We start from the raw sequence: 12,778 nt of genomic DNA on the forward strand, positions 1-12,778 counted from the left end.
ACCCCTCCATTATTGACCCAATCAAACAAAATGGGGGCACTAGAGAGCTAATTTCTTATCTAGGCCTAACCGCCATATCGATTTTTACTAAACTTGGTAGATATGTAGAACAGGACGCCTCAAGGTGACTGGAGAAGTTTAACTCTAATTGGCAACTGGGTGGTGCTATAGCAACAGAAAGAATTATGTTGTCAACTGTCTCAGGAGCATCTTTGCACAGCCTGCACCTGAGGTCCTGTCTGGTGTGGTAGACCCCTGCTTCTATTGATCTTGTACTAAGCGCCTGTCCATGATTAGTGCTTCTGTGCTGTCTTTCAGTCTAGCCTTTTCCAGTCACTGGAAGGATTTCTTGATGTTGGCCACTTCTTCAATCTGTTGATGGCACATGCCGTGCAAGGACTTGTTCTTCCATGATGGTTCATCCTCATCTTCGGCATTCTCCGATTTCTGCAGCTTGAGGTATTCACTTAGCAGCTCATCTCTGGGGGGCATCTTTCTGATGTATTCCTGGATCTTGGTTGTTAAGTCCTGGACAGTTGCTCTGATGCTGATCAGTCCTCTGCCTCCCTCGTTTCGCTTACTGTACAGTCTCAGGGTGTTGGACTTGGGATGAAACCCTCCATGCATTGTGAGAGGCTTCCTTTTTTTGATATCAGTGGCCTCTATCTCCTCCTTTGGCCAGCTTATTATACCAGCTGGGTATCTAATGACTGGCAGGGCGTTGATGGCTTGGACCTTGTTCTTTCCCGCAGAACCTCAAGGTATTTGTAGTTGTCCTGAACATCTGCAATGCTGCCCTTTGGTAGTTCAACCCCCTCAGTTCTGATCATCTTCCCTCTCTTTGACACCATCCAACCGCACTTATCTAGTCCGAATGACATTCCAATGTCATTGCTGTAGATCGTGGTGATGTGGATCAGTGAGTCGATGTCTTGCTCATTCCTGGCATACAGCTTGATGTCATCCATGTAGAGACGGTGACTGATGGTTGCTCCAGTTCGGAATTGGTATCTGTAGCCACTGAGGGTGTTCAGGCCTATGCAGTAACAGTAGCAGGGACGGTGCATCACCTTGGTATATGCCACACTTGATGGTAACTTGTGCACCTGGCTTTGAGTTGGACTCCAGAGTTGTTTTCCACAGTCCCATTGATGAAGGCTCTTAGTGTTCTGTTGATTTTGTACATTTCCAAGCATTCCATTATCCATGTTTGTTGGATTGAGTCATAGGCTTTCTTGTAGTTGATCCAGGCAGTGCACAGAATGGTCTTTGTGGCTTACAGTATTGATATTGTAGCCAAGCATCTCCAGGATCACTGTTGCTGTGGTGTATATCAGTTGATTGGTCTCAGTTATGGTCCTACTTGGGATAATAAGTAGTACTGCACTCACATCATCTAGCAGACTTTCAGAGGGTACTTTGTCACTTAGCCTCGGTAATTGGCTTTGGGGTGCTGGGTTTCCAGCTTGTCCATGATTTTCAACCTCAGGTCATTCACCCGTGCTGTAAGATAATCTGTATCGTAAGGGCTTGTTGGGGCTTGGTACCCACTCCTGGAGTGTCGAGATGATGATGATGACATCCCCAATTTGACCTGTCATCCTGGCTCCCTCCTTGCCTTAGCATGTTTGTTGTACCTTATCAAATTCTAGTTGCGATAGCAGTTGCTGTTTGTGGATATTGGAGCACTGAGCTGGGAGTTGTTTCTTTGTCAGCCTAGATGTTTGGTTTCGAAGCATCTGTATATTTCACATCCTCTGCATGTAACCCTGTCATGTGGAATAAAAGCAGGAGACTAGCTGAACTCTAACTCAACCTCCTGACCTAGTGTGCAGTTGCAGTTTGTGGACCAGTGTACCTAATAAAAGAGCTCAGATATCAGGAATGTCCATAGTACAAAGTTTACAAAACACCAGGTGCTCATCTCTACCTAAGGCTTTGTTGTCTTCCTCAGGTCAGTTATCTGGAGAAGAAGGTGACAGAGTTGGAAAGCGACAGTCTGGCCAACGGTGACCTCAAGTCTAAACTCAAACAGGAGAACACACAACTTGTACACAGGTGGGAAAACACAAGCCCTGGATCCGTTATTTATTCATTAAAATGAGTCAGGTTTACTTTTACAAAAAGAACATGTGATTTTCATGTTTTCACATGCTGAGTATTATATTTCATGCGTTAATGTCTAAAAACCACATTATGCCTAAACCATGCAGAAAACATGCTTGGGCGGCATGGGAGTGTATCTCATAGATACAGTGTATTACATGTGATATTACTCAAGAATGTGATAAATTCACGTGCTTATTTTGAAAGACTAGGGGTAGAGTACTAGGTCTGATGGTTTGCTCTGTAGGTCTATGTAATCTCATCTGGAAATCATACAGTTTGTAATGGGTGGATTTTGGACCCAATAGCAACACCAGGAACTGGCGGAACAGTTTATTCTAAGCTTTAATGCACCACTTTAATAAATACAGGGAATGCAGACTGGGGAAGAAACAGAGAGAATCAATGTTCAGTTTAGAAGACGGAAGGTAGAGTGGATTACCGGGAATCAGACGAAGCAGGTGAGTCACGGGCAGGGTCGATACCAAGGAAGCAGTCTGGAAACAAATGCTGGAAAGTCTTGCATGAGGAGAAGAACAATCTGGCAAGGAGTGTCTGTGAAGCGGGCGTCTTATAGTGACAGGGGGTATTGATCCACAGGTAAGCAGCGTAAGCCTGATGAGGTGAGGACTGGCAGGGGCGGGAAATGAGTGGACAGGCGATAGGCTGGCAGGTAGGTGTGGTGACGAGGCGGGGTGAATGGAAAATTACTGAATGAGCTGAGGAGATGGCATGTATGGAGGATGAAAGCTGCCCAGTGTGACAGCTTATGATGGCAGCTTTATTGCTGCTATGTTAAACACTGCATGTTTCCATTAGGGATGCACTTATCTGACTTTTTCAGACCTGATAGCTGGGCTTTTAATGTCAGCCAATAACGTGTACTGATCAGATGCTAGTGTTAATAAGCTGTATGCCTCACTGCGTGGAAGTGACTGGAAGTATTCTTTTATGTGTAAAGCAACATCAGACTTGACTGGAACATTGCTTTCCCAAGCCCCCAATCACACAGAAAGCATTTTGCAGGTTGCAAAACATGAGGCACACCATATTGACTTTTTAAAAAAAAATTTTTTTAATTGATTGCCACTACTAAAAACACACTTGCTGCGCCTTTTTATTGTTGCTAGGCAACCACCACATCACCTCCTTACCCTAACCTTCCTGTGTAATCAATGTACCATTTATTTTGGCTGGCTAAAACTACTTAATTATTGTCACAGTAAATAGTAGCTAGTTCCTAAAATGGACAGGGAGAGGGTACTTGCTGTAGCTCTGGTTGAGGGTGAGAGGCTATCAGCAATTAGTTTGTTGGGCACAGGGAAATGGAGATATGTGTGGGTACATGAGACCCTAAAAAAGAGGGGGGATCACGGGGAGTACCACCAGTCGGTCCAGGAGCTTAGCCCCCATCATGGCCGTTTCCAGGCACATTTTTGGATGACTCAGGGGCAGTTTGACAATCTGCTGTCAACCATGGGCCTAGTATAGTTTACCAAATGTGACCTTGTTGTCATGACCACCACAGAAGGCCTGCCTCTCAAATCATCTGATTGGACAATGGGAAAAAGATGAAATGGGGCACTTTCCTGCTCTGAGTTGAAATTTTTTCAACTAAAGGAGTTTGCAGCGTTTCAACAAAATGCCAGGTGCCTAGAGTGCAGAAATACGAGGCATATAGCAATGCAAAAACAGAAAGCAAAAAGCTTCATTCTCATTAAAAACCACTATAAAAAGCCGCCTCCAGCTGCTGAAATGCTTTTTGTGTGACCGGGGCCTAACTCTGTAAGAGCAAAATGTTACAAATATATAGGTGATAGGTGACATGCTTCCAGCCAGCTGACATTTGTTGTTCACTCCCTCAGCTATGTAGTCTACTGCATGACATAGTGCGTGCACATGTAACCAGACATCATTAGAACAGAATTGGTTGGATCGGCCCCAATATAAATATCAGCCCAATATCAGTATTGGATTGGTACATCGTTCCCATTTCATGTAATGTTGTTTTTTTCTTACATTGTTCGTATTTGCTTCACAGGGTGCATGAGCTGGAGGAGCAGGTGAAGGATGCAGAGGCAAGGGCTGATCAGAGTTTGGAGGAGGAGACCAAGAGGCACCGGGAGGCTTATAGCAAGATGGACAGGGACAGAAACACTGAGATAGACCTGCTCTGCAACAGGTAAACTCATAAATAATATTCCACCATCATCGAGACCATAAGAGATGATGGGACTCACGTTGATTCTAACTCTAGGTCAAAAACAAATGCACCAATACCTCATGTAAATAAGGTTGCACAAAACCGTCCAAACTGCACAGGGACCAGCACAGAATAAAGAGGCAAACAATACTTGGTTTTGCCTCTAGAAGTCCTGGAAAATAGTGCTGGTCCCAGACTTTAAAAACAGTGTTCCCACTCTTCCTGTGGTGGGTAGATGTGGAAATTCACGCAACCTTTTTTTCCCCCAAACTTTAGAAATGTTAGCTAAATGGTTTGCTGAGTTGATGGTTTGAAAAAAGATCAGCTTTCCTGGTAATGTTTCATCTATGTTAGCTTACTTTTAATGCATCTTGGTGCTTGGCTCAGGTTTATCTGTTGCATTCCATATTGCATGGTGCCGCCAGTTCGACCATATTGTGTGTGTGTGTGTCTGTGTGTGTGTGTGTCTGTGTGTGTGTGTGTGTGTGTGTGTGTGTGTGTGTCTGTGTGCGCATACACAGGGTACAGCTGTTGGAAGAAGAGAATGGAGAGATGAAGTTAAATGTGTGCAGACTTAAGTCACAGACTGAGAAACTGGACCAGGTAAGTGTGATTCCATTTATTACAACTGGGGTCCTTTTTTTATGTAATTTAGGCCTCCTCATTATACTACTCTGAATAGTAATAACATCATTGTACTTACCAAGTTATTTTGGTGAGATCTGGGAATGCAGCAACTATACTAAGAACCCACACAGACAATTTAGACAAAGTGGAGTAGGTTGAAGATGTTTTCCTGATTCTATAGGAAAAGACGAAAAAGCTATAAATTTGAGCATATTACCATCTGGGGGGCTTTAATTTTGAAAATCCAGCCAACACCAGAGCCAAAGTGATTGAGGTCCACCAGCAGTGATTCCAAATCTACCTCTGAAGACAGAGTAGTTGTGCGCACATCCAATCCTGCTTTAGGTCAGGTGCTGGATAATGGGGGTCCATGCAGAAAGAAGAAGAAAATCCGCACACTGAATTAGAGCTCCCAGTAAGTTTTTAATGACTAAAAAAGCAACGTTTCGACCCAAATGGTCTTCCTCAGGCAACTTCAAAAGAATGAATGAAAAGGCAGGAGGCAGGTATACATATAGGCTAAGAGCCAGGTGTCATCCCACCCACGTCATCTGTCAATCAAACAATCAGACAGTCATTCAAGTGAGCCATATATAGGCATATGATGGCTACTTAGTATGCACAAAGGATTTGCATATCAATAAGTGCAAAGAATACAGATATACAAAATAAACAAATTGTTATTGGGGAAACACATAATACAAAAGAGACAACTTTACTATTAGACAAGAAACTTTTTAGAATATTTTAGTAAATATTTTAGGATATTTTATAATTTTGTAGAAACAAACAAAACAAACAAACATGGGATTGCAGTTTTAAAAAAGAGTACAGTTTTAAACAGGAACACTGCTTGAAGAATAACAACACCATTTGGTGTTCTCCAAAAACTCATGTAATGATCACTTGCGTTTCACACTTGAATATGACAAAGAAAGCATCAGTTTTTTAGATGTCCTGATATGAAAAAGTGGTGACCATTACACACAGACCTCTTTCGTAAACCAACAGATCGAAACACCATGTTGAGAGGAGACAGTTTTCACCCTCAACCACTTATCAAAAGCCTGCCTCAGTCAGTTTCACAGAATTCGCAGAGTATGCAGTGATGACAGCACATATGCAGCACAGGCTTCAGACCTTTCCAACAGGTTCCTTAATAGGGGTTATAGACAGGAGTGGGTTGCTGCAGCCAGGGGGCGCTATGACCAGATGACGCGGATAAGAAAATTATCCCGCGGGGTCTCAGACTACAAAAAGCACCTGCATTAGGACTGGATAACCCTGATTTTTGCCAGCGTTGGACTGAGATTTTAAATAAATGCAGTTTTGACCTAATGGCTTTAGCCATAAATGAACTGAATGAACAATTGGAGAAGACACGGGCAGAGGTGAAACAACTCGATGCGCAGCTGACCAAACAGCTGTCAGATAAAAAGAAATTAAATGAGCTCAAGAAAAATATTGAACATTATGCGGCCAAGTGCTCCAATGAGATCTGCACTCGCAAGAAGGCCAAGTTTGCACGGGACATCGATGACTACAAACGGAACAAGGTTTATTTCTGTAAAGACGGCAAGCCGGAACAACGGGAGAAACAACACCGGGACTACGCCAGACAGGGAACCAGAGGACGCCGACAGCCCGGGTGGCATTACAGAACCTGGCCTTCCTCATCCTCACTTGAATCTGGGTCTGATACGAGCAGCCAATCAGGACGTGCAGTGTCTTTTTTAGGCCGCGCCCACAACAGAAGACCTCCCTGGTGGAGGCGAGCGCTTCCAGACATAAGCGATGTAGGAGAGGGCAGCGGAGGAAGGCGAATGTCTCCGAGGATTGCCGGAAACAAGATGACACGGTAATAAATTTGTCTGACAAAACATTATCTGAACCCTGCATCTCAGCGTTAAGTAAGGGGCTGAGTTTTGCGCCCACCACACAGACTAAACATTCATTGATTTTCAAAAGTTCTTTCGCAACTTGAGACTCAGAGAGTTTTTTCACACAAACGCGAGAGACTGTACCCTAAGCACCCCCAGCTCTGCCCCCCCTCCCACCCTCACCATCATCCCTGACAACTCCACCTCTACGGGCACCGCTTGTCTTCCCTTCAAGAGAAGATCCACCTTCATCCCACCTAAACACCGTAATGCATCACTTGACACATATTGTAGGTTGGTGGAAGATGATGTGAAGTTTATTAAAAAAGAAAAAAGAATATAAAGTGTTCAATAATTTGTCCAAAGCAGAAAGGGATGCATTATCAGACTTGAGCAAAGATAACACGGTTGTAGTACGGCCTGCAGATAAGGGAGGAGCCATAGTCCTACAGAATGCATCTGATTATGTCAGTGAAATCAAAAGACAACTCAATGACACCACCTTTTATCAGAAGCTGTCCTCTGACCCCACCCGTAGACTTAAAGCTGAAGTGCAGTCCAGACTTACAGCTCATTTGAACAAATCTGAGTTTGATAAGACTGTTTTTGATTTTTTGTCAGTTGAACATCCAGTCATTCCAGTTATCTACACACTCCCTAAGATACACAAGGGCTTAGACATTCCCCTAAAAGGTAGACCCATTGTGAGCGGCATAGGCAACCTCATCTCATACTTGTATTCCAGAAAGGGGTGGTATAGAGGCATTAGAGCATTTTTTGAGCCAACGCCCAGTTACATCCAAATCCAGTACTGAATGCATTTTAGATCTAGCTCACATAGTCCTCAGCAGCAACTATTTCAGGTTTGAAGATGACTTCTACTTACAATCAAAGGGTACTGCTATGGGCACCAAGATGGCACCAAACTATGCCTGCCTATATATGGGTATATATATGGCTCTTAGCCTATATGTATACCTGCCACCTGCCTTATCATTCATTCTTTTGAAGTTGCCTGAGGAAGACCGTTTGGGTCGAAACGTTGCTTTTTTAGTCATTAAAAACTTACTGGGAGCTCTAATTCAGTGTGCGGATTTTCTTCTTCTTTCTCCAAATCTACCTCTTTCATACACCCTGCGATTCCCCAGTAGCCAGGTCAGCCTAGGACATACAGCATGGGCGTAGCAGACGCGGGGTAGGCTTGGGACATGTTCCCTGCACTTGCCGTATCTGTGCCCTCTGTCCCCCACACTTTTTACAGCCATTACAACCATTCGATTCGTTTTTAACATGTCGTAGCGTGTTTTTCCGAGCCGTATTTAAACGCACCATGAGTAGGCGGCGCCAGGCGGCCTACACATGCTTTCGGGTCTTGATCTGAATCAATCGCTCAGACGAGACGTGTGCTGCTGGGCAGTGCTGCTGTGTGTTAACTATGTTCAGCAAACCAGCCAGCAAGAAGCAAAAACCCTTGCACAGTTTCTTCCAACCAAACCGTGTAAGTTGAGTAATGCTGTTGCATGTAGATAATGTTAGCTAAATGATGACTAATTAATAGATGCCAATACATCAAGTTAAGCTAGTTAACAAGAATACTAATGTTATTGTTACCTATGTTAAATCGCTTGCTAGCTAGTTTCATGCTAGGAATAAACCCACTCCCTAGTTTCTGTGCAGAACTTGTGCTCACTATTGCTTTGCACATATTTTTTTAATCTTTACTGCCACAATAGAAAGAGCAGGGTCAGGAAGGAGACAGTGGACCAGAGGCCAGCAAGGTTGATCATGCAGGGTCTTCACAGGTGAGGAGGCCCAGGGACTACGGATGGAAAGTAGCTAGTAAGCTAAATCCGGTACAAAGCATCTCTTCTCATTTTGAGACTAATGTTATTTTGTACATTGTCCCTGATATAAATAAACTTATTAAACTATAACTGGCTGAGAAAAAATATCTATAACATAAAAGTGACTTTGCAATTAATTTCCACATGCTATGTCACCACTACTATTCTTAATTCTATTAATAAATTTTGCTTTGCACATATATTATCTATATTATTGCAATAGATAGAAGAGGGACAGGGAGAAACCAGGCAGGTATCAGGACAGGGACCTGACAGCAGCACAAATTATCAGCCCAAGGCTTCACAGGTAAGGAGAAATTATAACTGGCTAAGGAAAAGTCTATAGGATAAGAGTGACTCTAAGATTAATTTTCACAGCTATTTCAGAACTACTCTTATTTATACTGTAAAATGTTTTTTGTCTGTATTGCAATAGGTAGCACAGGGAGAAGGACATGTGTCAGGACAGACACCAGGCTTATGTTATGTCTATGTCTATCTTAAATTATGTGGATTATTACCCTGTTACCTTGTCACTTCCATTCCATTTTGTGTGCTAATAACTTGCAAACAGGAATGGTGTTTTACTGAACTTTTCGTATTCAGTGTTGTCATTTGGCACTTCATTATCTGACTACTTACCCTGTAGATGCTCGAGGGTCATTCTGTGTCAACTCAACCAGAGTTTGGCAGCTAAAACTTTAGATTTTGATAGTATATAATTTTAAAGAACTAAAGTTGGTCCCCTGGTGCTGTACTGTGGCTGTTTGTGGTTATGTGGTTCTTTAGCCCCTAAGGAGAGGTGCAATTGAATGCGAGAGGATGATAAATCACTCAATAGACCTTTGAACAATTTGTCCCCCTACTTCTGAAATGATGGCTACGCCCCTGACATACAGTCAACTTTGTCACAATGGCAAATCCTGTCCAAACCAAGTTCCTTATACAGTTTACAAAAAGTAAAGCGTAAGGACAAGTCAAAAGCTGTGAGTACATGTCTCCTAATAGAGGCTACCAGAAAGCAAAAGAGTTATGAAAGAAAAAATTGGAAATAGGTTCAAGATCTCTTATGCCTTCTTGGAAAGGACTCTATATTTGTCCCAAATTAAATCTGAGGATTCAAGGTCACTACTTGCCTGATATCAGACATAACTGCCAATTTGTTACATTGTGTCCACTCCTAATCAATCAGCAGAGACCAAGTATCCACCTGGTTCATTGTGACACCTGCAACACCTTGCCACAGTTACACGGTTTGACGAAAAGTCAAGCCTGTAATAACTTTTCTTCTACGAGGTGTTTCACTGGAAAAGACAAAGGTTTGAAGTCGTTTGGACAAAAGCTCTAGGACAACTTAGTTAATTCACGAGCCCTGGAAATGGACAAAAATGCACAAAAGTAGCACAAGTAAACTCAAAATAGTGGACTTCCTGTTGGGTTTGGAGCATGGCTTTAAGAGGCTTTTTTGTACGTCTTACAGTGTTACAGGTGCCTACCAAGTTTCATACATGCAGATGAAACCAGCTTCGGGGGCTGCTTCATTGAAATTTTCTAGGGGGCGCTGTTGAGCCACCTTGGCACATCAAAGCACAAAAATCACATCAGACAACTGAATTTGTAGATTTTTTTCAGAGCAGGACTGTCATCAATCCTGTAAAGTTTGGGGAAGATTGGACCATGTATGCTGGAGTTATAAACTACTTCCTGATTTGTGGCGAGACCCCTAAGTTTGATGCCATCCCACGGTCACACGGATTGATGAAAACTCAAGCTTCGAATAACTTTTCTTATCAAGGTCATGTGGTAGGACAAACCAAGGTTTGAAGTCGATCGGATGAAATCTCTTGGAGGAGTTCGTTAGTTTAGGACCACTGGAAATGGCCAAAATGCACCAAAATTGCACAGTAAATTCAAAATGACCGACTTCCTGTTTGGTTTAGAGCATGGGCCCGGGAGGCTTTTTTGCTACATCCTGCGATCTTACGTGTGCCTACCAAGTTTCATACATGTGGGTGAAAGTAGCTTTGGGGGCTGTTTTTCTTTTTTCTTTTTGTAGGGGGCGCTACTGAGCCATTTTTGGCACCTGAGCATGAGACCCCTAAAATATCAAATTTTTCACCACTTCTGATATATCTGCAAAGTTTCATGAATTTTCAAGTATGTTAAGCTCCCCAAAAATCCAATTCAAGAAGAAGAAGAACATTTTCAATAGCCTTTGTGGTCACCTTCGGCCGGTGCTCCGGCCCTAAAAATTCCTTGCATTTCAATAGGGTCCTCGCACCGCTAGGTGCCCGGGCCATAATAATAATAATGTTAAACGGAGCAGTTTCAATAGGGCCTTCGCCCGCCTGCGGTCGGTGCTTGGGCCCTAATAATTCCTTGCACCACAGGTGCTCGGGCCCTAATAGTAATTCCTTCAGTTTCAAATGGGTCCTTGCACCGGTCAGTGCTCGGGCCCTAATAATAATAAAAAAAGACAAAACAATAGGGTTTCAGCCCTTTGGGCTTGAACCCCTAATAATAACATGGGACAAAAACAAAAGGGTTTCAGCCCTTAGGACTTGAACCCCTATTTACTGTCCATGCAGGCAAGTATTTGTTCAGCTAGGAAAGCTACCATGGGTTTTGCCCTGTAGGGTGACATTGTCGGTTTGTTGTGCAGCTGACAGTTACGTGGTTGCTGCCACAGGATGGCAGATTACACTCCATTTAAACAACTTTCCCAGCCCTCACTGTTACATGCTAATTTCAGCACACTGAAATCATAGCTGCCAACTCTCACGCATTCGCCGCGAGAGTCATGCAATTGGTTGATTTCACACGGTCTCACGCCACACCTCCAATTTCTCACTTGGAAAAAAAAAAAAAAAGTGCTGATAGTCGTTCCACTCCTGTACAGTAGGTGGCGCCACCTTACATAACTAGACTGCTACTACCTACAATGACCAATGATGCCCTCCTGCTAGTAAGAAGAGGAAGAAGAAGTATTTCAAGTCTTGCATTTCTCACCTCCAGGTATGTTGGCACGTGTGTTTTGAATTAGTTAGTCCTTAGCTTTTAATCTTTACATTTCGGGGCATCAGTAGCGTAGTGGATAGTGCTGGTGCTCCATATACAGAGGTGATGCCTCGCTGCCGCGGTCATTGGTTCAACTCCGGCTTGCAACCATTTATTGCATCTTATTCCCTCACTCTGTCCTATCCACTAAAGGCGAAAAAGCCCAAAAATAATCTTTAAAAAAACAACAACTTTACGTTTAGTTTCTTATATGTGTTGTGAGAGCATGTAAAGGCATTTGGAGAGCTTTGTAAATGTCAAAAATGCTAAATTAGCAGCAAAGAGTTTGTTAGCAGCTCAATTGAAATAGTAGCCTATTGCTGCAGCAGCCGTCCTTTCAAGCAGCTGGGCAGAGCAAGCAGTAGATAGGCGAAAAATTTTGCTGTCATAAATTCTGGGCGCTAACTGAACTCATTGATGGACATATTTAGCAGAATTGAGCCATTGTTACCTCTGCCAAGGAGGTTATGTTTTCACCGGTGTTGGTCTGTTTGTCTCTCTGCAAAATAACTCAAAAAGTTCTGAACGGATTTTGATGAAATTTTCAGGAAAGGTTGATAATGGCACAAGGAACAGATGATACAATTTTGGTGGTGATCGGTTGAAGCGAAGTGGATAAAATAATAAAATGGCGGGAAATCCGAGCTCCTTGGCGGAGGTCTGCGCTCTCTGAGTGCTCTAGTTTGTTTATGTGATTGAAATTATGTGATTGGAATTGCACTTATGAGTTCATTTGGTAGTCACCACACTAAAATGATGTAAAACAAGGCAAATTAGAAACACGATTCATAAATATCGACACAGCATTTATTTTTTTAATATAAATTTATGTCCGTGTAATAGGCCACATTATGTTAAATTAAGGTTTTGTGGTTACCTGTTGTATTTGGTAGAGAAAAGAAAAATGAAGTATTAAAGGGCCAGTGTGTAATATTTGGCATGGTTTATTGTCAAATCTGAATCTGAATCTGAATATCCTACCCATTAATATGTTTATATAAGTGTATAATTGCTATAAAATAAAATTCGTTTGGTTTTCGTAGCCTTATAATTATGCTTTT

General features: G+C 42.7%; 1 protein-coding gene across 1 annotated transcript in view; it reads left to right on the forward strand.

Annotated features, from left to right (window-relative positions):
• rab11fip4a (RAB11 family interacting protein 4 (class II) a) overlaps positions 1–12,778 on the forward strand; it is a 113,800-nt gene that overhangs the window by 79,140 nt on the left and 21,882 nt on the right. Inside the window, exons 9-11 of the mRNA XM_050070247.1 lie at positions 1,955–2,058; positions 4,148–4,288; positions 4,831–4,912. Of these exons, the coding sequence (XP_049926204.1) occupies positions 1,955–2,058; positions 4,148–4,288; positions 4,831–4,912 (327 nt within the window). The remainder of the gene's footprint in view (positions 1–1,954; positions 2,059–4,147; positions 4,289–4,830; positions 4,913–12,778) is intronic.

Source organism: Epinephelus moara, chromosome 18, assembly GCF_006386435.1.
Source record: "Epinephelus moara isolate mb chromosome 18, YSFRI_EMoa_1.0, whole genome shotgun sequence".
NCBI lineage: Eukaryota > Metazoa > Chordata > Actinopteri > Perciformes > Serranidae > Epinephelus > Epinephelus moara.